The 24,780-nt window shown below is 25.2% G+C and overlaps 1 protein-coding gene across 1 annotated transcript in view; it reads left to right on the plus strand.

Moving 5' to 3' along the window:
* The first annotated feature begins 1,458 nt into the window (after positions 1-1,458).
* The window catches only part of LOC136984644 (protein O-mannosyl-transferase TMTC1-like), a 36,482-nt gene continuing 13,160 nt past the window's right edge, over positions 1,459-24,780 (plus strand). The window contains exons 1-10 of the mRNA XM_067281711.1: positions 1,459-1,849; positions 10,347-10,524; positions 10,855-10,928; positions 12,255-12,416; positions 15,191-15,254; positions 15,957-16,060; positions 16,992-17,178; positions 22,715-22,836; positions 23,374-23,538; positions 24,237-24,350. Of these exons, the coding sequence (XP_067137812.1) occupies positions 1,587-1,849; positions 10,347-10,524; positions 10,855-10,928; positions 12,255-12,416; positions 15,191-15,254; positions 15,957-16,060; positions 16,992-17,178; positions 22,715-22,836; positions 23,374-23,538; positions 24,237-24,350 (1,433 nt within the window). The 5' untranslated portion in view covers positions 1,459-1,586. The remainder of the gene's footprint in view (positions 1,850-10,346; positions 10,525-10,854; positions 10,929-12,254; positions 12,417-15,190; positions 15,255-15,956; positions 16,061-16,991; positions 17,179-22,714; positions 22,837-23,373; positions 23,539-24,236; positions 24,351-24,780) is intronic.

Genomic DNA, 24,780 nt, shown 5'->3' on the forward strand with positions numbered 1-24,780 from the left:
AAATTTCTTCCCGTGTAAGTAGAGTTGCATAATATAGCCTACCTAAATTATTATCATTGGATAAGCCCGGGAGAGATGCACCATAAGCGCATCTCTCCGGAACTTATCTGAAATTAATATGTATAGAATGCATCTATGTATATATAATAACATATCTCATACTTATTAATATATTAATAGATGACAGATCATAGAATAGATTGGTATAAAGTAGGTGTGGAAGAGATGCCCCGATAACCTACCTGGTGTATTAGATAAACTTGATAAGCACGCTTCTTTCGCACTTATCTTCTCTCTTTCTCTCTATCTAATTTACAATAATAATTTAATTTTTAATGTTTTAATAAATAAATTGTCTTGTAATTCTCTAAAAACGTGAGGAATTTAATGTTAATTAATAATAATAATAATAATTATTAAGAATTGAAAAAGTTGTTCCTCGTCTTAAATGTGTATTGTTGTGTTTTAAACGGGGTTGATTCAGAAATACGTCATTAGAAAAAGTATATATGTAACGTTAAAAAGTTGAAAGTGTAAATTTAATGAAGATTAATAATCATAATTATCTCGACAATTTAATAAATTAGTCTCATTATCAGCAATCGGAATCAAAACATTAATAACTTTGATTCATTAATCTTATTTAATGATCTTATCTTTAATAATTAATACTTATTTAATTGTAATTCAGTGGAAAATAATAAGAAAATTCGTATTAAAATAATTCGTATTTATATTTATAACTTAATTTTTATTTATTAAATGAAATTATATAATATAACAGATTATTATTATTATTATTATTTTCTTTCAAATTAATTTATTATCGAAAATAATATTAGAATTTTAACACAGTAATTGTTGTCATCTGTGATTGTCTAATTAATTAAAGTCAGTTAGTTAATCATTTAAATAATTAAGTAATCTTTAAGTAATTAATTTTCGATTTTTGATTGCTACATCATTGTTTTAAATTAAGTATATAATTTTTTTTATTTCGAATATTTTTTTTAATTTTAATTTAGAAAAAAAATTATTATTATTATTATTTTAAATTTTGTAATATTTTTAATTTAAATAATTTTTTTTTTGTGATTCACGATTTTAATCTTCCTTTATTTAATGTTATCCCTTACCTTTTAGCCCCATTTTACATGTAAAATTTATTAAGTTTTTCTAGTTTTTAAGTCATTAATAACTTTATTTTTATCGTAAAAAATACGACTTTTTTAAATTATAAGGAAGCTAATATAAAAATAATGCTAAAAATTAATTTAAAGTCACAAAGTAATTACACTTTACGATTTATAGTAAAAAGTTTTTCATCAGCAAGGTAATACTAAAACCGGAACTGACGTCACACACAGCTGTTAGAGACACATACACGTGGCGGAGATCTTGGGCACGCGCATGAAATTCTCCCCTTACCGAAGAATCGATCGTAGAAGATATCAGTTTGGGGGTCTGTGCCCAGTATGCCAATCTCCCTCGTGTGTGTGGTGTGTATAAATGTGTGTGTGTGAGTTTGAGGAAATGAGTGAATGTTTAACCACTAAATCGAACATAGCAGAATCAACAACACTATCATGGGACATACGTTTGTGGTGACAAGACACAACACAGTAACGGTGCTAACTTACACTTCTTTAACTGTTATCATCCTAATGAGTTACGCTAATAGCTTGGAAGGTGATTTTGTTCACGATGATATCGTCGCTATTATTAGAAATCCCGATGTCAATGGAAAGAATGCTTTATGGGAATTATTTTTCAACGATTACTGGGGAAAATCCATGGCTGATTGGGACAGTCACAAGTCGTACAGACCTTTGACTATCTTAACGTTCAGGCAAGTCATTCATTTTATATTTAATTAATTATTTATTTAACTTTATTATAATGTATATAATATATTGTTTAACTAGTATTTAAACTGTCAGCAATTTTCATGAAAGTATTTAATAAATTATTAATGTATAAAAATACTTTTACTTAATTTCCTGTTGATGTAAAATCTTATTCATTTCTCTAAAGTATTTTTATTTAATTTTATTCTCTAATGATTACAATATTGTAAATATCATTATCAAGTTATTTTAATTAAATTTTACTGTTTTATTTATTTATAATAATGTACAGCATGTATAGTATATAATATAAATATTAATAATAAATTAAATAAAAATATTATTATTATTTTTAATAGTAATAGGTTTTTTTTAAATAACAATACTATTGTGGAATATGATACTGCTTGAGCAATACCATATTAATTAAATAGTTTAGTACACAATTGAATAATTTAAATATTTATATTAATATATATATATATATAATGCCCGCTATTATAATACTAAAATAGATTCTGTATTATATTATAATAATATAATAATCTTCCTATAAATATAGTATTATACATAAAATTTTATAATATATTTTACTATATACTAATTTATGTATAATTAGAGAAAAATACTTAATTACGTTATTATTTATATATATAATTAGCATACATAATAATAATAATATAATAAGATTTGATAAGTAAAATAATAAAGGCATGATTACTTGTTTGTTAAAATGAGAGAGGAGAGCAAAAACTCATCAATAAAGTTAACTTCTACGAAGGTCGAAGATTTACCAACCCATGCTTATTCTTAGATCTCTTGAGGATACAGGAGCTACCACTTAATTGTGTTCCTTGCCACAGAATCTTGTTTTCTCTCCGAGTCGTTTAGCACTTGGCAAAAGTTCGTTGGCCGAATATTTAGTATTACATAGAATCGTTTATGAGCACTAAATGACAACTAAAATAATTATAGAGATAGAATGTTTTACAAATGAGAAAACAACAATAAAACTCATTGTTCTATCGTTATTTTTCGTATAAATATAGTAACATTTAACAAACAATAAATGTAGAAGTTACTTATTAAGTCAATTTTATTGAAATTGTTCTTATTTAACGTCTTAAACATAAAAAATTCGTTATTTGGGGAGAATTTAATCATCTTTTCTACCTTAAAATAAACTTAATTGAAAACGTATATTTAATTAAATATTTATAGAAAAACATTTAATCATTTCTAATTATTTTATTTAAAAAATTTATTAAAATTAAAATATTTCGTTTATTTAAAAAACTAATTTAAACATTTATAATTTTAAAATTTTATTATTTCTTTTAATAAACGAATTAAGTAAATTTCTAATAAAAAATAAAATTAAAATTCTCGAATATTTTTAAATAATAAGGTAGTCGTGCTCTGTTTTTTACATTATTGTTATTAAATAAAAAAATAATAAAAATCGTAACTGATTACAGAATTATTATTAAACACGTTGTATTTAGCAATTAAATTAACTATATAAATAATTAATATAATTAAAAATATTTTATTTTTCTCTATCAGCTGTCTTTCATTCTAACTCTTCACATCATTTAATAGAAAAAGATAGAAGAGAGAAGATAAACAGATAATAAAGAACCTGGCATATCAATGTTTATAATGCTTTCAATTATGTTTAATTAAGAAATTTATGTGCAAGCTTTTTATAAAAAGAAAATAAATGTGTTAACATTTTATTAATTAACAAACTTGTTATACAACTTTATTGAATATTCTAAGGTTTACATGCTTATTGTTCTCTTCTATGTTTTTAGAGATAATTTTCAATAATAATACATACAAAACTTTACTTATTATAAAGTATATTTTCTCTATTATATTAAATAATTATATATTTCTAGTTATTTACCGTTATAAAATTATTTTTAGATAAAACAGACTTACATATAGTTGAGTTTTTAATTATATATATTAGAATTGAAGGCAATATGAGAGATTTATATCATCATATCTATGGTAAAAAATAGTTTTACTTAAAAAATTTCCATGATAACTCTACTAGACGATATTTTAAGCTGTAGTATGTAGATGCAGATCCTAAATCCGAATCCTTGCATCTCTACAGCTTCCTACACATTAAAGTTAGAGTGAGGAAAGTATCGCTGCTCCCCAACTTCACATTGGTTGTAAGTAGGTAAATCTTCAGGGAGAATAATTCACTGTAAGAAAGAAACTGTGATTTCTAATACATCGACAACATAGGTATAAAAAGTTAGTTCAGTGCTACTGTAATTACATCCAATACCGTTCTACTTGTCAGTAGAATGGAGAGGAAGAGATTAATAGCGGATGCCCTCCCACGAGAGAGGTAGAAAGAGATCACTGAGAAAGTTATTGACCTACGGATTGCTTGCTTCAATTGGAAGGACATTAATTTAAAATCCCTCGATACCGAGATGTTACTTCCGAATTTTTACTGCTTAATGATAACTGTCCATTTCTAAACATAAACAGAAACGTCTCTTCTATACTCTTAAATTCCCCGCTCTTAAACTTTAGTCATCACTTTAATTAAAAAAACGAAAGTAAACAATATTATTAAGTCTCATTAAACTGCTGTTTTTTTTACATTTGTGACTTTCCTAAATGCAAAATAACAATTTCTTCCCTCCTCCATATTTCTTGTGTTAAAGATACAGGAAAGCCTAATTAATGAATTTAATCAATTTTCAAAAAATAAATTAATAATATTTTATTTATTTTTTAAATACATCTTTTGAATAGGTTTAACAAAAAAATTGTAGTTATTAATTTGAAAACATTTATTTTTTTTATTGATTTAAATTTTATAAAATGTAAACAAACACCTTACACTTCGCTTCAAATTAGATATACAGTATTTACGTTTAAGTAATTAATTTTATCAGTTAAAACACCAGTTGTAATAATAAAAAATAGAAAATATTCAGTAAAAATTAGTAAATAAAATTATATATTTGTTGTTTAATTTCGTTTAATTTTAATTTTAACACAGACTCGAATGTATATCATACATCGAAGTTACGCTGATTTAATTGTATTTCCCTCTTTTTGATATATTAAATCTAAAATAACTTTAACAAAATTTCTCAGGATCATATTTTATATTTATAGAATTTTTCTTTTTTAAACTTATCGTTTAATCTCGACTGTTGTTCAAAATAGGAAAATTCGAAAATGGTTGAAAGATTGATTTTTTTCCTCATACACGCCTCTGGGGTTCGAGTGAATTGAACGATTTTGTTCAAATTTGGTAACATTTCTCTTATTCTATTCTTGTAATGTCCGTTAGGATTCTCTTAAATAAGTGGCTGGGAGACTCTAAAGGGATTCGACGGACTTCAATACCCTAAAAAGTCATTTCCTATAGGTTTCTGCAATGAACTTCTCCTCAAACTCTTCGATTTTAGCTTCCTGTGAAAGGAAAATATATTTTTAATTAGAATATATAAAATTTTAATTACAAATAAAATGAATAAAATCTCGTAATTTTAATCATTTTTTTAAAAGATTCTTGTTATGAGTTTTTCAATTTAAAATATTTAATAATATTTTTTTATTAAAATAGTTTATAAAACAAAAATTTCTGCTTAATTAATCGAGTTTTAAAGATCAAATTTCTTCATTTTAATAGCTTTATAGCTTGGATTTTTCGTAATATTTTAAAAATTTTATGAAGAAAGTTGCTTTGAAAATTTAACATTTCAGTGGTCTCGAACATTATAGTGTTTGGTTCAATGAATGAATGATTTTATTAATATTTTAAGCTTCTCTTACGTAAATAATTATTTTTATAGAATCTCTTCTCATAGAATAAGTTTATTTTCCTTTAATATTAGATATTTTATAAATACATTTATCCAAAAAATTAAAATTATCTCCGGATGTATAGGGTGGCCGAAGATAAAATTTTAAGAAGTAATTAAACCACAAACTGAGTTTTAATTATTTCTAAAATAATCTTAAGAAACTTAAACTGACTTTGGACCACCCTTCATATCATTTTATTTTATTTGCGAATAAAATATAATTAAATTAAATTATTAAATATTTATATTTTAAAATTTTAAAAATTTCTCGACTGAATTCTTATAGTATTTAATAAAAGTTTGCATTGTGTGACGTTTATCGTGTATTTCGATTGGAACCAACTTTATATCAATTGTAATTTAAATGATGAGAAATTATCATCGTTGCAATTATTTTGGGATGCAATTTAAATTGTATTCCTTTCATCATATGCAGATTTATTCAATTTAATATGTTAATATGTAGATAAATCAGTCTTCTTATGTTAATATATGTCTTGAAATGAATATAATTTCTTCCAAAAATTACTTATAAACACATGAAGTCCAGTTTCCACTTTCCTCTTCAGGATTTTTCGATTGCTCTTAAAAAATATCGATTTTATTAACCTAAACGCACATTAAAATTTAATTTAAAGAAAATATTCATTTTTATTCATACCTAAACAAATAAAAAAAAACTCAACAATCGATAATTTATTAATAAATTTTGTTATTTTGCACAAGATTTTATTGCAGTTTCGTTATATCTACATTATTTATATTTCCAGTTGCACAATAAATTTAAATAATTTATAATAAAGTTATATAAATTATTTAAATTTATAACTTTATTTTAGTTTAATGTAAATAATTTATATTAAACTAAATTACATTATCTTTATTGTAAGCATTTTTTAAAAAATATGATAATACTTTTACATACTTGAAACACGTGTCTTTATGTCTATAAATATCTGTTGCTTTATTCTAGAATTTCTAATACATATTTTCCTAAGAGAATTTTATTAAATGTACAAAAAATAAATGTTTTATATAATATTTTAAACGTTTATTTTAAATTTTTTATACTTTTATTAAAGTACTTTTATATAAACAAATATTGGTGCATTATCCTATGGGCAAAAAAAGACAATTGCCTGGAGCCTCTACCAACATGAGACCCCAAACCAATCTATAACGAAAAAATATTTCTTTCTGAAATCGACACTGTATATAAAGCTCCTAATTCAAATTTGCCTGGGCCCATGAAGCTATTACACTCCATTGTAAACAAGTAAAACAATGCGCCAAAAATATATATTAAGCATAGAACTGAAAAATAAATGTTGTAATGTTGTAAAATTTAATAAAATAGAAGAAATGAACAAAAAAAAAATACGGAAATTAAATTAAAAAATAAGTTGTTTTCTTTTTATATTTTTTACTTATAAAAAAATTAGGAAATTAAACTTTTGTTCTCCTAAAAGACAATAGATTTCTAAGAGAAACAAAGCTAAAGACCCGAAACAAAATGATTAGCTTTCAACTCATAATTGACCAAGTGAATGGGTCGGCGTCAAAAAGAAAAGAAATTTCATTGTCCAATGTCACTTTCTGTCATCTTTTATTGAAACTCAAAGAAATATGTCCTCAATTATCACAAAGAGCGACAAGCGTACAAATGTTAACTTGCCATATTAAACTGTTTGTTTGAATAAATTTATGAAATTTTAATTGTCATCTTTTAACGTTATGACAATTCCGACATAAATGAAAAATAGATTTTTGCATTTAACTTATTTTCTTTATTGCTTGTAACGCCATCGTAATGAAACTATTAAACATTTCTCTATCATTAATAAATTAATTCGAATTAAATTTTATGTGAATTTTTGAATTATATATATATATATATAAAACTCAGCAACGAGTTGCTTAACTTTCCCGTCAACATTTAAAATTGCGTGTGTGTCGCCATCTGTTATGATATTTTATTTTTAAAAAAGTTTTATATTTTAAATTATTATAAAATGGCAAAAAGCTTAATTTTTAGAGTAGGAATTGGTTTTATATATAAAAAAGTATAAATGCTAATAACGAGTAAAATCGTCATTAAGTCCGACACTACTCGATATAAGACACACGACCCCTGCTCTATCTTCCCACTCCCTCGACCTTTAACCACCAAAATTTAATAGCGTTAATCCTCCTAATATACAAATCGCCCAGCAAAATTTCAGAAATTTTCGACAAAATTCACAGAAGTTATTAAGCTTCAAAAAGGGTGAACAAAATCGTGCCCCTCACACACACTAACGTCCATACATACAGTTTAAAAAAAAAACCCGAATTTTTTTTCCATTTTTCGACGTTTCAAGGTGTCCTAAGTCCAAAAATGTAAAAATTTTGGGGGTACTTTTCCACCGTTTTCCATACTTTCTCTCAGTTATATATAACACAGTGGCAAAGTAATATACTATATACACTATTTGAATCATTAATAAGGTATATATATATAACTTATACACATCATTAATGATTTATACAGTAGAACTAACACTTTTAACCTTCCATAAACAATTTGGGTCACGAATATATTTACACTTAAGCTAGGAAAGGCGTTAAAAACTTTCTAGTATAAAAGCATTCCGGCGATAATGATATAAAAATAACCTCTTCAAAACTTTCAAAACAATAAAAAAGAAAGAAAGAAATTCTTTTTAGAAACTGTAAAATAAAGTTCTAGGTACTTGCTGACGTTTAGTCATGTAGGATTTCCATCACATTTTCGTCCGTTTGAGTGCAAACATCTAAGAAAATCTCCCTCCAGACATTACTTCAATTGCATGGAAAATAAAAATAAAAAAATAAAATAAAATAAGAAAAAAAAATTATTCCTTTTTCTCTAACAAAACTGAAAATGTAGCATATCCGCTATTTAGTATTCAGAATATTTTTGTAGGGAAATTTTCTTAGAAGATAAACGTGACCGTAAAGAATAAAAGGAATAAAAAGTGTATATATAAAAAAGCGTATTTTTCGATAGTGTTAAGATCTCGTTTATTGCCTTGTATGCCTTACAAATAAATAACATTTGATATATGCAAAATGTATGAGTTTTAAAAATCTATACCTCTTTGAATTTATTTCTTTTAACTTTGACGGATTGTTGCAGACATGCAGACAATAGGCTGAAGAACACATAGAGCAATACGAAAGTTGGTATTCTTTACAATGTCACTTTACCCAAAATTCGGGATTTCGTATTTTCTTAGTGATGAATTGCTTTGAGATACCAAGTATTTGATAGGTTATACTTTGGAGGAAGGGGGCAAAAATTTGATTTATTTTTTGGAATATCTTCAAAATGTGATGTTAAATAAAATCAAAATATATTAAAGATTTATATCATTTTTATTGCTAAATTTTATATCTCTGAAACATTACACTAAAGTGAGAAAGATAAATCTCTCTACATTCAAGAAATTTCTTAACTTTTTAAATTAAATTTTAATCTAGATTTTTTTCCTGTAATAATTTAAAATATATATAAAAAAAATTACACTTTTAGGATCATTTTTAAATGTTATAGTATTTCAATTTTTTTTTAAATTATTGTAATACACTAAAATTAAAATTATAGCAACTTATAGAGATAAAGAATGTATCTGTATAAGTTTCTATAATTTTTGAGTGGTAAAAGTTTTTAAAAAACTATATACAGTACAACCTGTGTAAACCGGAATCGCATGGTATTGAATATTTTTTCTGTTTTGAACAGGTTTTCTTTTAAGCACACAAAATTACTCCGTTCCCAAGTGTTTTAAGCAGGTTTCCGTTTTATTCAGGTTTCGTTTTGGACAGGTTTTAATATAAAAATTATATTAATTTATAAAAAAAGCACTAATAATAATAATTTAAATTGTAGAGAGAAAAGGACACCTTTCATTTCTAGTTTTTGCTATCTATTTTTCCTTTCTCTACTTTTTATATCCGTAAACTTTCTTAATTTTAATAACTTTAATTTGATAATATAACTTCTATTTAATTTTATTTTTAAAAATAACAAATATTAAACTTTGTAAAGAATTGGCAGACGTGTGATGTGAATCCGAAAATAAACAATATATACAACTCACATTTTCAAGTCATGTTATTCATATAAAACTTTTTTTTAGAAATTTAAATTTATTGAATAGACTCGATCATGTATTGAATAATGAATAAGGATTTTAAAATTTATAAAAAAAAATAATAGAAAATTGAATAACGTATTTATACTATAATAAATTCATTTAAAATTCGGCAAAGATGCAAACAAAATTGAATGTAAGAATATATTAAAAAAGACTTAAGTTATAAGTTATACGAGGATTATTTAGCAAATTGTATTTTTTTTATAAGTCTAAGCCCTCTATTGAGGATTGTTTAATGAATATAACTCATTCAATCACTTTTATCGGCTTACTTTATCCCTTAAACCTCAGAAACAGTATGCTTCCTATACATGGATTCTAGTAAGTATATGGGTTGTTGATCCTGGTTTATCCCATCAACTAGGACAGGGTGTAAGAGGAGAGAGATATTTTTTGTTAAACAATACTGTTCTGTTCTAATTTCTACTGTCCAAAATACATAAATGATATATTACTTTGATGTTTTTCAGATTAAATGTTATCTTGAAAGGATGGTGCGTTTGGTGGTTCCATTTAGTAAACGTTATTTTGCATACTATTGTTGTATATTTGCTGATGTATATGTGCAAAAATGTGCTTTCTTGGGATATCGAAAGTTCGGGAACTGCAGCATTGTTATTTACCGCCCATCCAATACACACAGAAGCTGTAAGTACGAAGTAAATTATAAAATCTAATGAATTTTCTATCGGTTTTTAATTTTTTTTTTTAAATGATTAACATTAAACTTTGATGTGGGGTATTAATAAATTTTAATGTTAAATACTACGCTAATGTATTTAACTTTTCAAATGATTTTTCCAGTGGAGAATTAAGTATAAGTTCGAATAGAAAAAAGATTAAGGGATCGAATTTCGATAATTGCTAATTACATTAGCGTTTAAAATTTTCTTCTATTGTAAAAAAAGAAGAAACAGAATCATAGAAAATGTTTATTCTTTCTGTAAGTTTAACGATTTCAATGAATATTTTTCTCAGGTATCGAGTATAGTGGGAAGAGCAGAGGTTTTATCAGCTGCTTTCTTTTTGATGTCCATGATTGCCTTCTGCAAGTAAGTACCACTCATTACCCTCTGTAATTTTACCATTAATATTGAATGAACCTTTCATCTGTTGAAATGCGGACATTAAGGAATTTAAATCGATCTACTTTTATAAAAATACATTGCAATTTTCAAAGTAAAAATCACTCGTAAACCTCATTTCTAATTGCGCCTTTCGGTGATTCGCAGAGCATTTCGTCTGAAACTTTTGTTCATTTTTTTTTCTCTCCCTCATCCTGTAGATCGTTGCCATTAAAATTGTTGCTGTTTCCCCCTTACAACGCATTTTAGAAAGTGCAGAAAACAATTATTTATTCTTACTCGTGACTGATGAGTTCCATAAATTGGTTCACATTTAATTTTACTTTTCAATAAAACTTAAGAATAATGCTTATTCTTTTATGATTTTTATTAAATTATAAAAATAAATTTCCTAAAAATATTATTTTTATAGTAAAAAATAAAAAAAATATATATATATAGACATTTATTAAATCAGTATTTTTATTATTATTATTTTCTCTCTTAATACGTTTTATTTATGCTATCCTGAATCATTACATTTGAGTAAATAAATAAATATTTTATTAAATTTTCTTAAAAATTTTAATATTGTTGATTTAGAAAATAGAATATTTACTTAAATAACAAAAATAAAATAAAATAAATATGTAAAAAAATTAAAAATTGATTATAATTATGAGAACTACACGTACTGTACATTACATGAAAAATTTTCTACTTCGCTAACAAATTTCATTATAATTATATAATTTTATCATAATAGAAACTATGTACATATTTATTGTGTAAAATATGTAATCACTACGCTGGAAATTATCTTAAAGCTTACAATAAATTAAGATTTCGCGCTCATTTTATCTATATAATGCTACTTTTAATAGCGTTATTTGGATAATTAAATCAGACTTTTGTTTTCCTAATTTTTTTAAAACTTAATCAAAATAAAATTCTTCAAAATCTTTTACTTAAGAAATTAAAAAAATGTTTCTATATTCTACTCTTCACTTTAAAGAAATCAGAAATTTAGAGGCAGGGTGGAAAGAGAGAGAGAGAGAGAGAGAGAGAGAGAGGGAGGGGGAAGGGAGGAAAATGAGACTGAAAAATAAGTTATAAATTTTATTCAAGGAATTTTAATTTAATAGAAAACTATCGTTTTCTTTAAGTATAAAACATTTTGGAAAATTGCATCTTTGGATTAAATTTTGATAGAAATTGCAATATTGTTTGATATATTACTATATCATAAATTTCATTTCAAGAACTTTTCTCTTAACTTTCTCAATGACAAAGTAACAACGTATTTTCCAACAGCTGTTACAAGATGGTACAGAAATCTGTCGTTTCAAAATGGTTGGCCGTTACTGTTATCTGTGCTACGTTTTCTCTTCTTTCTAAAGAACAAGGCATCACTGTCTTGCTAGTTTGCACCGTTTATCATCTGCAGCAGAAGTGGAGAGAGAGCCATTCTTTCAGGTAAACGTTTTCCTCCCTTTTTTTATGACTACACAGTAAAAAGGCATTATTACTAAAAAATATGAAGGTACTATTATGTAAATAAGCTTTCATATTTTATTATATACATATAATAACATTGTTTACTGTTAGTGGATAAGTAAATTGCGTTAAAATTTGCCATTTTTACTATGCCAAATGTCGACGTTTATTACCAAACTTATACTTTTAGACTTTGGTATAATTAAATGTTGAGAGATTTTATTCTACTCTTACCTTTTTCAGCTTTTGAATAAGTAGATGTAAAATCGATATAACGTTGTTGTTTAATTCAAAGGTTTATGAAAGAGCTAATATATGATTAATTATCAAGGATAGCTAATTAATCATCAATTATCTCGTTGTAGTAAACTAAAAATGTGAAAATTGTATACACGAAAGTAGCATTAATTATTAAATTTATATATACTAAGTTTTTTGTTTTTGTGAGTTTTTTTATTACTTAGAAAACTTTTTATGCGTATCTTCAAACTTTTATGATTTCTAAAGTTTTATAGTGCATTGTTTAGTCAATAATTTGGCACAAAACAAGTAGCGCGAGATCAATTAATTTTTGTTTTTAAAATTTTAAAGTTTAATTTACTCTATTTTAATTCTTTGTTAATTTATAAATAAAAGTTGAATATATATTAAAACTTTATTGAGTAATAAAAGCTTTTACTCCAAGATATGGCAGCGAATTAAATTATTAATAAAAAATATCTTCAAATTTGTATCGTACAGTGATGTCAAAACTTAATTTTAAAGGAATTTGATAAATAAAAATATATTTTGCATCATCGTGTCAGTGTTATAATAGTGTTAATTCATTTATTAAGCCTCAAAATAACGTATAAATTTAAGGCTGCGTTTAGACTATGTTACGTTACGTTACGAAAATTATACTTCCAGTCAAAGAAGCGTTATTTAAGACGTTACAAATAATACCTTCTTTCATTGGTAATGTAAGAAGAGCCTGCTTGAACACAGCGTAACAGCCTCGTGTGTTGTATCAAAGTAATCCTCCTTAAAAAAATTCGACAACGATTAGATAGTGAAGTAGCTATTTCAAAGATGGTTGCTTTTTTATTTCTATTTTTTAGTTAATTATATTTTTAAAAATCCAATCTTTAATTCAGTCTCTAATATATATGTAGATAGCTCCTATATTTATATTAAAAAATTGATTCTGAAATGGTGTCAGAGAGCTTCTCAAAAACTGGACAAAGAAGAACCCCAATTTAATTTTTTATATTGGAAAAATATTTAAATATGAAGTTAAGTTTCATTTAATAAGTGATAAAAATCTTTTTCATTGATTTTATTTATATATTTGTGTAACTTTTAAAGGGGTTGGCCCTACATTAATGACTGATTCAAGCTCATCTCACGTCTCTATAACCTTACCTAACGTTATTGTATTTTTAAAAATCATTATTAATATAAATAAATTGTTTCGTATTGTCATAATATTATTATTAAAGCTGTTAATTAAGTGTAGAAGCTGAGAAAAAACTAAACTTTTAATACTTTTATACGCCTTGCCGGGGTTGCGATGGCCGGTTGAGTGCCTTGGGAAGACGTGGGCACTTGATGTGTCCCCAGCCGGCATTGTAATCATCGTCGATGGTCGTCGTGTTAGCTTATATATACTGGAGGAGGCGATCGGACTGAAGGTCCGGGTAGCGTAACTGGTAACGTGTCTGCACGGATAGCAGAAGTTGCGGGTTCGAGTCCCTCTTCGGGCCGATTTCTTTTCCTCCAGTTCCAAATTATTAAACTTTTAATAATTTAACGTAATAATATTACTCAAATAAAGTTGAAAATATAAATCAATTTAATTAATTTTATAAATTGTTTACAAAAACTAAAACAAAATGTTTGTTAGTTTTGTTAGTCTTTATTCAATTATAAAAATTAAAACAAAAAAAAGTCGAGTAGATTATTTCAGATTTACAATAAATATATAAACAAATATATTTTTCATTAAATTTTTCAATTTTGTTTATACAGCGGAAAATGAAAACTTAATCTTAAAAAAAGTAATTGGATTTAGTTTCATAAGGTGGAAATAAAAATAGAAAATTTCTAGTTTCTATATAGAGATAAACAAAGGAAATTGGTTCAATTTCTACACCATTCATTCACACCGATGCTCATAAAGTGTACAAACTCCAATATCGATGTAGGCTACGTTGGAAGTGTATTGTCTAGTTCGGCAAAAGATCAACCACACTCCTTCAGTTTCGATCCATTCAGCAACCTCAAGTGATGTTGCTTTGTCGATCGTTCGTTGAATCGTTCTTAAATCCATTGATTCAAAATAATTCCCTCGAGAATTCCAACAATAAGGGAATTGTTTCGACTATCTTTGAAAAGTAATAAAAAAAAAAAAAAAAAAACAGAAATTTTTCAGGTATTTCATTCGGAAAATTCGTACTAGAAGTAAATTGTGATAAACTCCTTACAATTGAGTTATTGTTAACTTTCTAAAAAAGTATATATATATTGACAATAATGGCCGTTAAACACAATAGGAAAGATGTTAGTGAGTAAGTATGACTTTTGTAACTTTACTTCTGTTATAATGCTTTGAATAAAGTCTGTCGACTAATGGAGGTCGTTGAGGTTACATCGAATGGAATTTCAACGGATTACCCAACAATGTTGCAATTCATTAAGTAAGATCGTTATGTTTCAGAAATGCGGAATTCGTTCGAGTGTTAAATTCAAATAATCTTTCCTTTGTTATATAGGGAAAATCTTCAAATTGCTAAGGAAATTTTTAAGGATAAAAGATTTATTACTTCGCTAGTAACGGTAAGTTTTCATTTGAATATAATAATGTAATTTTAATAGTTAAATAACGATGTTAAGTATTTTTCTTTTCTGAATTTAATTATGTTACAACACTCGACTTTATTAATGTTGTATACGTCGGGATGTTATCAAAATGAGCTCCCCAAATGGAACGCCTAGAATTTAAATTTGTTTAAATAAATGATAATAAATGTTTATCTTAAACAGTAAACGTCATTTATATTATTTTATGACACTTTTCAATCATTTTCGGATCTGTAAATTATGTTTAGCATCGTTTAATCGTAATTTCAAATTAATTCGGCGTAAGAAACTACGTCAAAAATTTTTTAGTAAATAAAAATAAAAATCCATTAAAATTATTCGTCTCGAAAGCATTTTAAGTATCTTATCTTAGTTAAATTAGTCATAAATAAACGTGTTTTTAATTATATTTTGTGAATTTTTAATGTGTTTTAGAGTAAATTGTAAAATAGAGAGGAGATTTTTAAATTTATTTTCGAGCCAATAAAAGTAAATAATATGAAAATATCTTTGTTCCAATCTTTTAAATAGATCACTCACAAAGTCAAAAGGGATTTCTTTTCTTTCCTTTCATTTGAAGAAACTTTATGAAAACTTATATGGCTTCTTCACATTTCTATAATGCAGTTTAAAAGCTTTTTTCCGTTTGGATCGATTTTTTTTTATTTCTTTTGACAGATTTTGGTACTCTTGGGATTACGAATTTTGATGTTATGTGGATCCATGCCAAGATTTTCCGATCAGGATAATCCTGCTTCGTTTTCTCCTTCTTTCCTCACAAGGTACGCTATAATTCGTATTTTTATTTTCCAAATAATGATGATAATAATGAAAAAACTACCTTAAAAGAGTAGAAAAATTAATTTAAAAATCAATTTTTTTTTTGTATTTTAATTCAATTATATTAATATAACTGGCATAAAATCATTTTTAATAATTAATTTTCTATCCGCAAGTATTTTTGTATCAAATATTTTAATTTTTTTATACTAATTTTAATAGTATTTTAATTATTTTCTTATAAATCATGCAAATAAAAATGAATTTTTTTTGTTATACACTCGAAAATAAATTAAAAATTAAATTTTTATTTTTAATTGGAAATTATTCGTCAATTTTTAAAGTAATATTTATTAAAATTGAATTGTTATTCACTGAAAAATAAAAATTAAAAAAATATTAGTCGAAAAATAGCTTTAAAATTACTTTCAATTCAATAAATAAATAAAATTTAATTGCAAAACTTTTTAAAATTTCAATATAAAGAAAATTATTTTTTTTAACTACAATAAAAAAAATAATAATTAAATTATTCTTTCTAAAAAAAAGGCAGAAAATTAACGAATTTTTGCGACAAAATACACAATTTATTAATTTAATTTAACCTTATAATTTAATGTAGTATATATTTAATTATAATTAAATTTTTCGTACGTTTTATTGTTGAAACCATTTAAATTTTCACGCAAAATTTTATATACTTTTCAATAGTAGTATCGAGAGAATGTGAAAATTGAATTTTAGCGATAACAGATTGCATTATTCCCTCGATTAGTCGTACTTGGTAGCTAAACATAGGCTCATTTATCATCATGTTGGTGAAACAAATGCAAATGTCACATTGTTCGTGTTTAAAACATTTTCCGTCAACTTTTAGCTTGAAGGGGGGGGGTTTCAACTTGATAATGAATAAAATAAATGCATTTTGCTTAGGTTTCTAACATACACCTATCTGGTAGCTGTCAACTTTTGGTTGTTGCTATTCCCACTTCGATTATCTTACGACTGGCAACTAGGAAGCATCAGTTTAATCGAGAGTTTTAATGATATCAGGAATCTTGCAACTTTATTTTTTGTAACCGGATTATTTGTAGTCGTCGGAAAATCTTTTTATGTCCAGGTAAGGATGAGGTAGGTTTTAAACCTTATAACTTTATTTTACTTTAAGTTTACCGTTAAAATTTATAGAAAGTTCGAAGGTATAGGCTATTTAATGTGTTATTCCATGCAAAAAATAACTTCTGAGGCTCGTACGGGTGAGCCAAAAGCGAGTATATAAGTGAGTAAATTAAATAATATAAATTATTCTTATCAATATAAAATTTTTTCAGCATATTTAAATATCAAATGTAATGTATTTTAAAAAAAATTTACACTTTACATTTTACAAATATATAACAGAATCAAATCTATTTTATAATTTTAGTAAATGAAGAATAAAGTAGATTTGATTTTGTTATATATTCTTTTTATATTTTTTAAAATTTTTTCTTTCTTAAAACTTCATTTTCAATTTTATTCGCGTATAAATCAATATTTATTATTAATTTAAATTTTCAAATACTTTTATTGTCATTTATAATCATTTTTCTGTATGTTTTCCAATTATTTGGAAGAATTTATAGGCCTATATATTATTATTCAATATTTGTATTGTGAATTTCTGTTAAATTGAAATTATATGACAAAGTATTTATAAAATGGAGACTAGAAAATATAATAAATAAACAAATAAAATGAATCGAGTTTAGTAATGAAATTAGCAAAAAATAACAGTTAAATTTTCAATTTTAAATGTTTTCGTATAACCAATCGTCGTTAAGATAAGCATATTTTATAACCAATCAGCGTTAAGAGAGACGTATTTTTATAACCAATCAGCGTTAAGAGAGACGTATTTTATAACCAATCAGCGTTTAGAGAAACATATTTTATAACCATTATTTAAAATGCAGGTATTAATTTTATACTTGTTTCAAAGAAATAATGGCTAACTCTGTTAGATTCACTTGCAAAACGATGGAAGGTCTACCTTTATTGAATATATAAAATAAATTTCACAAATATGATGTCAAATTGCAGCTGAATAGGGTAATCTTAAGTCCACGTGATGCAGCGCGTGGTTATACTGTGATTACGTTTCATATTGTATTTCTGGCATCGTCTGAGACACGTGGACGTTCAAACGTTCTCGTCCTATTTTTAAGCTAAAATTTCATACAAGAAGAATGATGATATTTATATATATTATTTATAGAAAATATCTTTACCTATTTTTATCACCTCCATCTCTCAATGTTATTATATTGATATTTACTTAGGGTTTATCCTGTATATTAAATTTAACATTTCTTGCGGTTTCCACGCAATAACACGAATTTACACCGAGAAACTTATATATAAAGTTTGATATCAATCCTTATATTTTTAAAAAATTATACCTTTTCTCCCTGTTTATAATAATAATAATAATAATAATAAATGTTTATTCACAAAAAGGGAGAGTTTCCCTGTTAAGGGGGGGTGTTACATTTAATAGGGAAAATTACAAAAAAGGTTGAACAGTTTATTATATATATATATAAATAATAATCATTATAACATTAATTACAAGTATATTTTGTTGGATAATAACAATCAAAACCTTAAAAGTTATTAATACAGATAAAATCACAGTTATTTAGTAGCAATGAACAATGAATGAAAGTTGTTGATGTAAATAGAATATTTATTAAGGCGTATTTGTGCTATTAATTTTTTCACATTTAAATTAATTGATTTAGATATATATGGTTGTGAAGATGGTATACGGAGCAGGTTGGTGTACCAGGGACGATATTTACTCTGATTTAAACTTGTTCGATCCTTGTTAATAGACTGGGATATTGCATATTCGATTAATAGAGTATAGCCATATTTCCAGTCTTGCAAATTATCTTTGAATAACAGGTCAGCTACACCGAATAAGTTTAAATGTTTTTGAAACTTAGTTTGCCATAGTTGGTTTGAACTTATGTTTTTGCTTTTATTTTTTTTTGATAATTTTCTGATGTAGAACAATTAAATTATTATCACTTTTAAATTTTATACGGTGGTAGAATTTTATTATACGTTTGAGAAAAGAAGAGAATGAGCATATACGGTTGGATTTATTACGTATAACATAACCAGGAATGGATCTTTCAAGATGGAGAAGTTTACGAAGAAAATAAATTTGAAGAGATTCCAGTTTATATAAGTAATCGAGACCCCAAATTAGACTGGCATAGTATATAATGGGATTAATTATTGAATTATATAACTTTATATGGATATTCAAGTTTGACGTTTTCAGAGTAGAACATAGATACAAGAGATTGCCAATTGCCAGCTTTCCTTTGTTATTAATAGTAGTTACTTGTGCTTTGAAGGTAATATTCCAATCAAATATGACTTCCAAAAAATTAATTTCTTTAATTATTTGTAGGGAGTATTATTTAGATACAACTTCGATTCTGTTTGTGAAATTTTACAATTATTACGGAATATTATAATCTTTGTTTTAGCGGGATTTATTGTTAGATGCAGAGAATTGTTTTCTTCCTGTTTATTATAAACTGCATTATGATTCTTCAATAAGTAATAAATGAAAAATTGAATTTATAAGTTTGTTGAAACAAAAAAGGATAATAATTTCATATATTTTATATTATAAAGCATAAATTTGATAGATAAAATAAGAAAAATGTGTATTTTTTATATTTAATTATATGATAAATGCACCAGTTTGATAAAACCATATTAATGAGTAGGGCTTTAAAGAGATAGGGGAGAAAAACAGCTTTTTGAGGCTCCAGAATATTAAAAATCTAAAAAGAAATTAGAATTTTTGATTTAAAACAAGTGTTTTTTTATTTATAAACAAAAAATAAAATGAATAATTAAAAATATATATATCTAAAGTCACTATAAATGCAAGACCCTATTGACTTCCGTTTGATAGGGCCTGTTTGGTCCAAAATTAATATTTTTTCATGCATAAGATCCATTGTATATTAAATATAAATACTATTCTTAATTATTAAATACTCTTATATAATAAAATAATAAAAATAGTTTTTTATAACGAAAATAAAATCATATTTATTATATAGCCTATACAAAAATAAATAAATTTATCTATTGAATGAAAAAATTGGATTTTTTTATATGCAGATTATATTGGAAAAACGTTATAATGCAATTTTTATTTTTATTAAATTTAATAATTTCTTATAAACACTTACAAAAGTAAAAAAAAAGTAATTTAAGAAGTATTTACATTACGAGAAAAACTCATCATTTTTTAAATAAATAAATAGATTGATTTCATTATTTATTTATTTTCTTATCCCCGTTTAAATATATTATTTTTATTACATTTTTAAAGTAATTTTTTCTTTTTATTCGTGTTTAATTTAATATTTATTATTTATTTATTTATTTATTTTCTCAATTTATTTTTTATTGATATTTATCATTATTTTTCTGAATTTTTTCCTGAGAATTTAAAAAATAATGTTTAGAATATTATCCGATATTTGTATTTTTTAAATTGTTTTGTCTGTTTTTTATTATTTTTTATTGAGAACTTTTTACTAAATTGAAAATATTCTAAACAAATTTAATTAATAAAATTAAATACAATTAACTTAATACTGTGTGTCAGGATTTAGACTTTTAGCTTTAAATTGTAACATATTAAAGGCTCTCCCCATATAACAAGTTATACGTTTAAAGCTTTATAACATAAGATTCTAAAATAAACCGTGTATAGTTTATATCAGTTGTATCATTATATCTACGGCTTATATTACTTTTTTCAGTACTCTATACAGCTTATATGTATCTCGTACAGCGTGTATATTCAGTCCTTCTATGTGCATATGTGATATAGTATAGACAGTTGCGAATTAAGATCTTCCAGTGCCCCTAAGAACAGAAGAGTGAATGCCACTTTGCATAATTTTTCCGACTTCATGATCTAATAACGCCTAATTGTAGCTAAATAATTATTTATGTATTATGATATACAATTGAGACGGTAAAATTGCTTTATTTTAACAAATTTTGGGGCCGTGGAAACTCGAAGACCCTATGCCTAGTAGGTAATTCGACACTGAATACAATTAGGATTAAAATTTTAACGTTATTATACTTTATATTTTTTTATACATTTTAATAAAATTTCTACTGTTTTCTTGTCATGCAATCAATCGCCACAGCTAAACTTTACATCACGAACTTCAGACGACAAAAGTATGATAATTCATTATACCTTTAAAATATAATAAAGTTGTAAATTAATTATTTATATTTAAAAAAATAAAATATAGGAATATTCACGAAATATCATTAGTTTTGTCTTAATACGCTCTAGTTGCACCATATTACTAGAAGATTTATAATCAGAGGATAAAGTTTAACATTACACACACTTGACATCATAACCCGCGCCTATTAATAAAATTGAAATAATTATTTAACTATATTCATTTGAAAGAGGAAAATAATAATTGACAAAGAAATATAAATCATTAATTCAAATTATTACAATTATTTTTTTCATATTTATAAAATTATTTTTCATAGACATAACTCGTAAAACAGACATAATTCCACACGGTATTAATTTTATGATACTGTAAAAATTTTAATGTAATTACTTGTATAGATTAAATCTGAATTATTCAACTTTATGGTCGATTTTGAAATTTTACAATGTTGATAATAATACAAACAACTTTCAATTACCTCTACTTGTCAGTAAAAAAAACACACACACACATATAACACACACACATATATATATATATATATATATATTTTAAATTTAAATAATTAAATCTTTAAAAATTTGATTTAAAATTCTTCCTTAATTAAATTTAAATATTGAAGATATTTTTATAGAGCTAAAATTAATTATAGTATCAAAATTATGTTTAAAAATTCAGCCACGAGTTGAGTAATTTTTACGGCGAAAGATATTTATATTTAAGAAACACTAACTTGTTAAACATATTAGCACGAAGTTAAAATTATGCGTGGCATCATTCGTTACGAAACGTTAATTTTAAAAGTAGCGACGACTTTTTAAAAAATTTCATAAACTTGGAAGGTTTTTGAGATAAGGAGCCCACCCCCTTAATATCTCCCCAACCAATGGTCCGATTTTCATGAAAATTTCTAGAAAAACAACCCCCTAATACATAAACATCACTGCAAAATTTCAGAAATTTTCTGCGAAAGGCACAGGAGTTATTAAGATTTAAAAAGGGTGAAAAAATCATGCCCCCCACATACACTAGTATCTATATATAGAATAACCCCAACTTGTTTGCATTTGTCAATGTTTCAAGGTCCTCTGACTCCAAAAAAATGTTAAAATTTTGGGGATCATATTTTTAACAGATCGCCATACTTTCTTTGGGGAAGTAAAATAAAATGTAATATAACGTGAATGTAATATGAAAATATTAAATTAATTTGAATAAAAATTTAAAGATTATCCGATGCTTACGTTTGCTATTAAATGACTAAAAATAAACGTATAATTTAAATTAATCTTATTATTAAAAATTGTAAATAACTTTAATTTGTTATTCACAAATCTTATGAGAGATTTTTCTAATTATTAGAAATGCGAAAGAGAATCTTTAGGATTATCTCTCTCAGTTTTGATATTCTCCTTCCTACCTGCCACAAATCTATTTACTACTGTTGGCTTCGTAATAGCAGAAAGAGTGCTATATATACCCAGGTGAGTTGTACTTAAAGTAAACTGTAATTATCGCTTAGTTAAACTACAGTAAATTGGACACGCTGCTTCGTGAGATTAATTAGAAGCTAAGGGAATTTTAATAAAAATACAGCTTAACAATTATGAAGATAAATCTGTAAGAAATTAGTTTATTATGTGAGGAAAATTTCATCTATTCGTAAAACTTTAATGAAGATATTTCTCTCTGGTAAAACGTGATTTCACAAAATTCGATGCTTCTAGGAATTCTTGACTTTTCAATGCCGAGGGAATATTTCTAGTGATTTGATAAATTGATTCAATCATTAATCTAAGCAAAATTTAAAATTAGACGACCTACACAAACACTCAAGAATGAGGAAAGGTCATTAAAGGAAATATCGAATTTCGGTCACGGAAGTAACAAAGAGAAACAAGATCTAAGTAATGAGATTACGTTACAATGTGTTCAGAGACATTGTGTCGACTTGACAGTATAGCAGTCCTCGGCAATTTGGGTGCAGATGTACCGTGAAGTTGTACTTTTTTTTCTTTTAGTATTGGATTCTGCATGGTGGTCACGTGTGGCCTGAAGAGGATCAAACCACGTGGTCCTAGGATGGTATGGACCTGTAGGCTAGTCACGTGTTTTTTGGTAGCTCTTTTCGTTCTGAGAACGACCAAGAGAAATCAGGATTGGCTCACCAGGGAGTCTCTATTCAAGTGAGTAGATGTTTCTACGTTTCTTTTCTATTGTTTTATTTTCATCGATAAAGTTTTATATTGGACTGCATAGGCCGAATAAAAAAATAAATAAAAAGAAAAACTAAGAATTGCTGTGGTCAGTTCTTTGTTTTGGATTTAACTTTGTTTCCAATATAAAAAATAAATATCTGTCTTTGAAAGTCGTATTTTATCTTCAAGATTGATCACTTTTATTAAATTGTATAAATACATTTCACATATATAATAATATTTATAACTATTAAATACATTCAAGGAGTATAACTTATAAATATTGTTTATTCTTTTACAAAAATGCAATTTTGTTTGAAAAAATAACTTATAATCTTTAGTTTATTCTAGAAGTTGATCCAGAAACAAATCTTAGAGGGGCGATATATTTTTATCTAAAAATAGAACAGAGGTAGATCTGCCTCCCTCCAGATCCATCTCTATTCTATTTTTAGATAGAAATATATTTAAAAAAATTATTTTTAAACAGTATATATTACATTAAATCAAAGCCAAATTTATATAATATACAGTCTACTATTATTTGATGAAGGGAGATAGCTTATGGACATTAACAATCTCAAAATCTGGCTTTAAATTGTAAAGAATATATTAATATATTTTAAAATTTTAATTAAATTTCTGTACAAAGTTTAATTATTTTTTTAATTTAAAATTTTCTAAAGATCGGGACTTTCCACTTCTCCAAGCAATGCCAAGGTTCATTATAATTACGCTAACTTACAAATGGACATTGGGAATAAAGAATTGGCAATAAAACATTACAGAATAGCATTAAGGTAAGATTTGAGAAAGAAAATTATATAAAAAATTTAAAATTCTTTATAAAACAATAATTGAATTAAAGATTAAAATAAGAATTAGAAAAATTTTAATAATTAACAAAAAGTAAATTTTCAGCGGTGAAATAATTTATTTTCTAGTAAAATTATCTCAAAATCTAATTCTTGTATATTTGAAGAAAAAAGTACTTTTATTAAAAGAATTTTCAAATTTAATTAACTTAATAACAAACCAATAATAACATTTGTAACTCAGAGGTTTCCTTTTTATTCAATGTATTTTTACTCAAAATTCAATTACAGAGAATGGAAACAGAAAAATTAAATTTCCCTTTTCAATCTAAATTGGATATTTATCAAATATTAACGTTAAACTTTAAACATTTATTTAATTTATAAATTTCTTTTACTTAACCTAAAAATTTCA

This window comes from Centruroides vittatus, unplaced genomic scaffold (assembly GCF_030686945.1).
Source record: "Centruroides vittatus isolate TY-2023 unplaced genomic scaffold, ASM3068694v2 contig_926, whole genome shotgun sequence".
NCBI classification, from domain to species: domain Eukaryota; kingdom Metazoa; phylum Arthropoda; class Arachnida; order Scorpiones; family Buthidae; genus Centruroides; species Centruroides vittatus.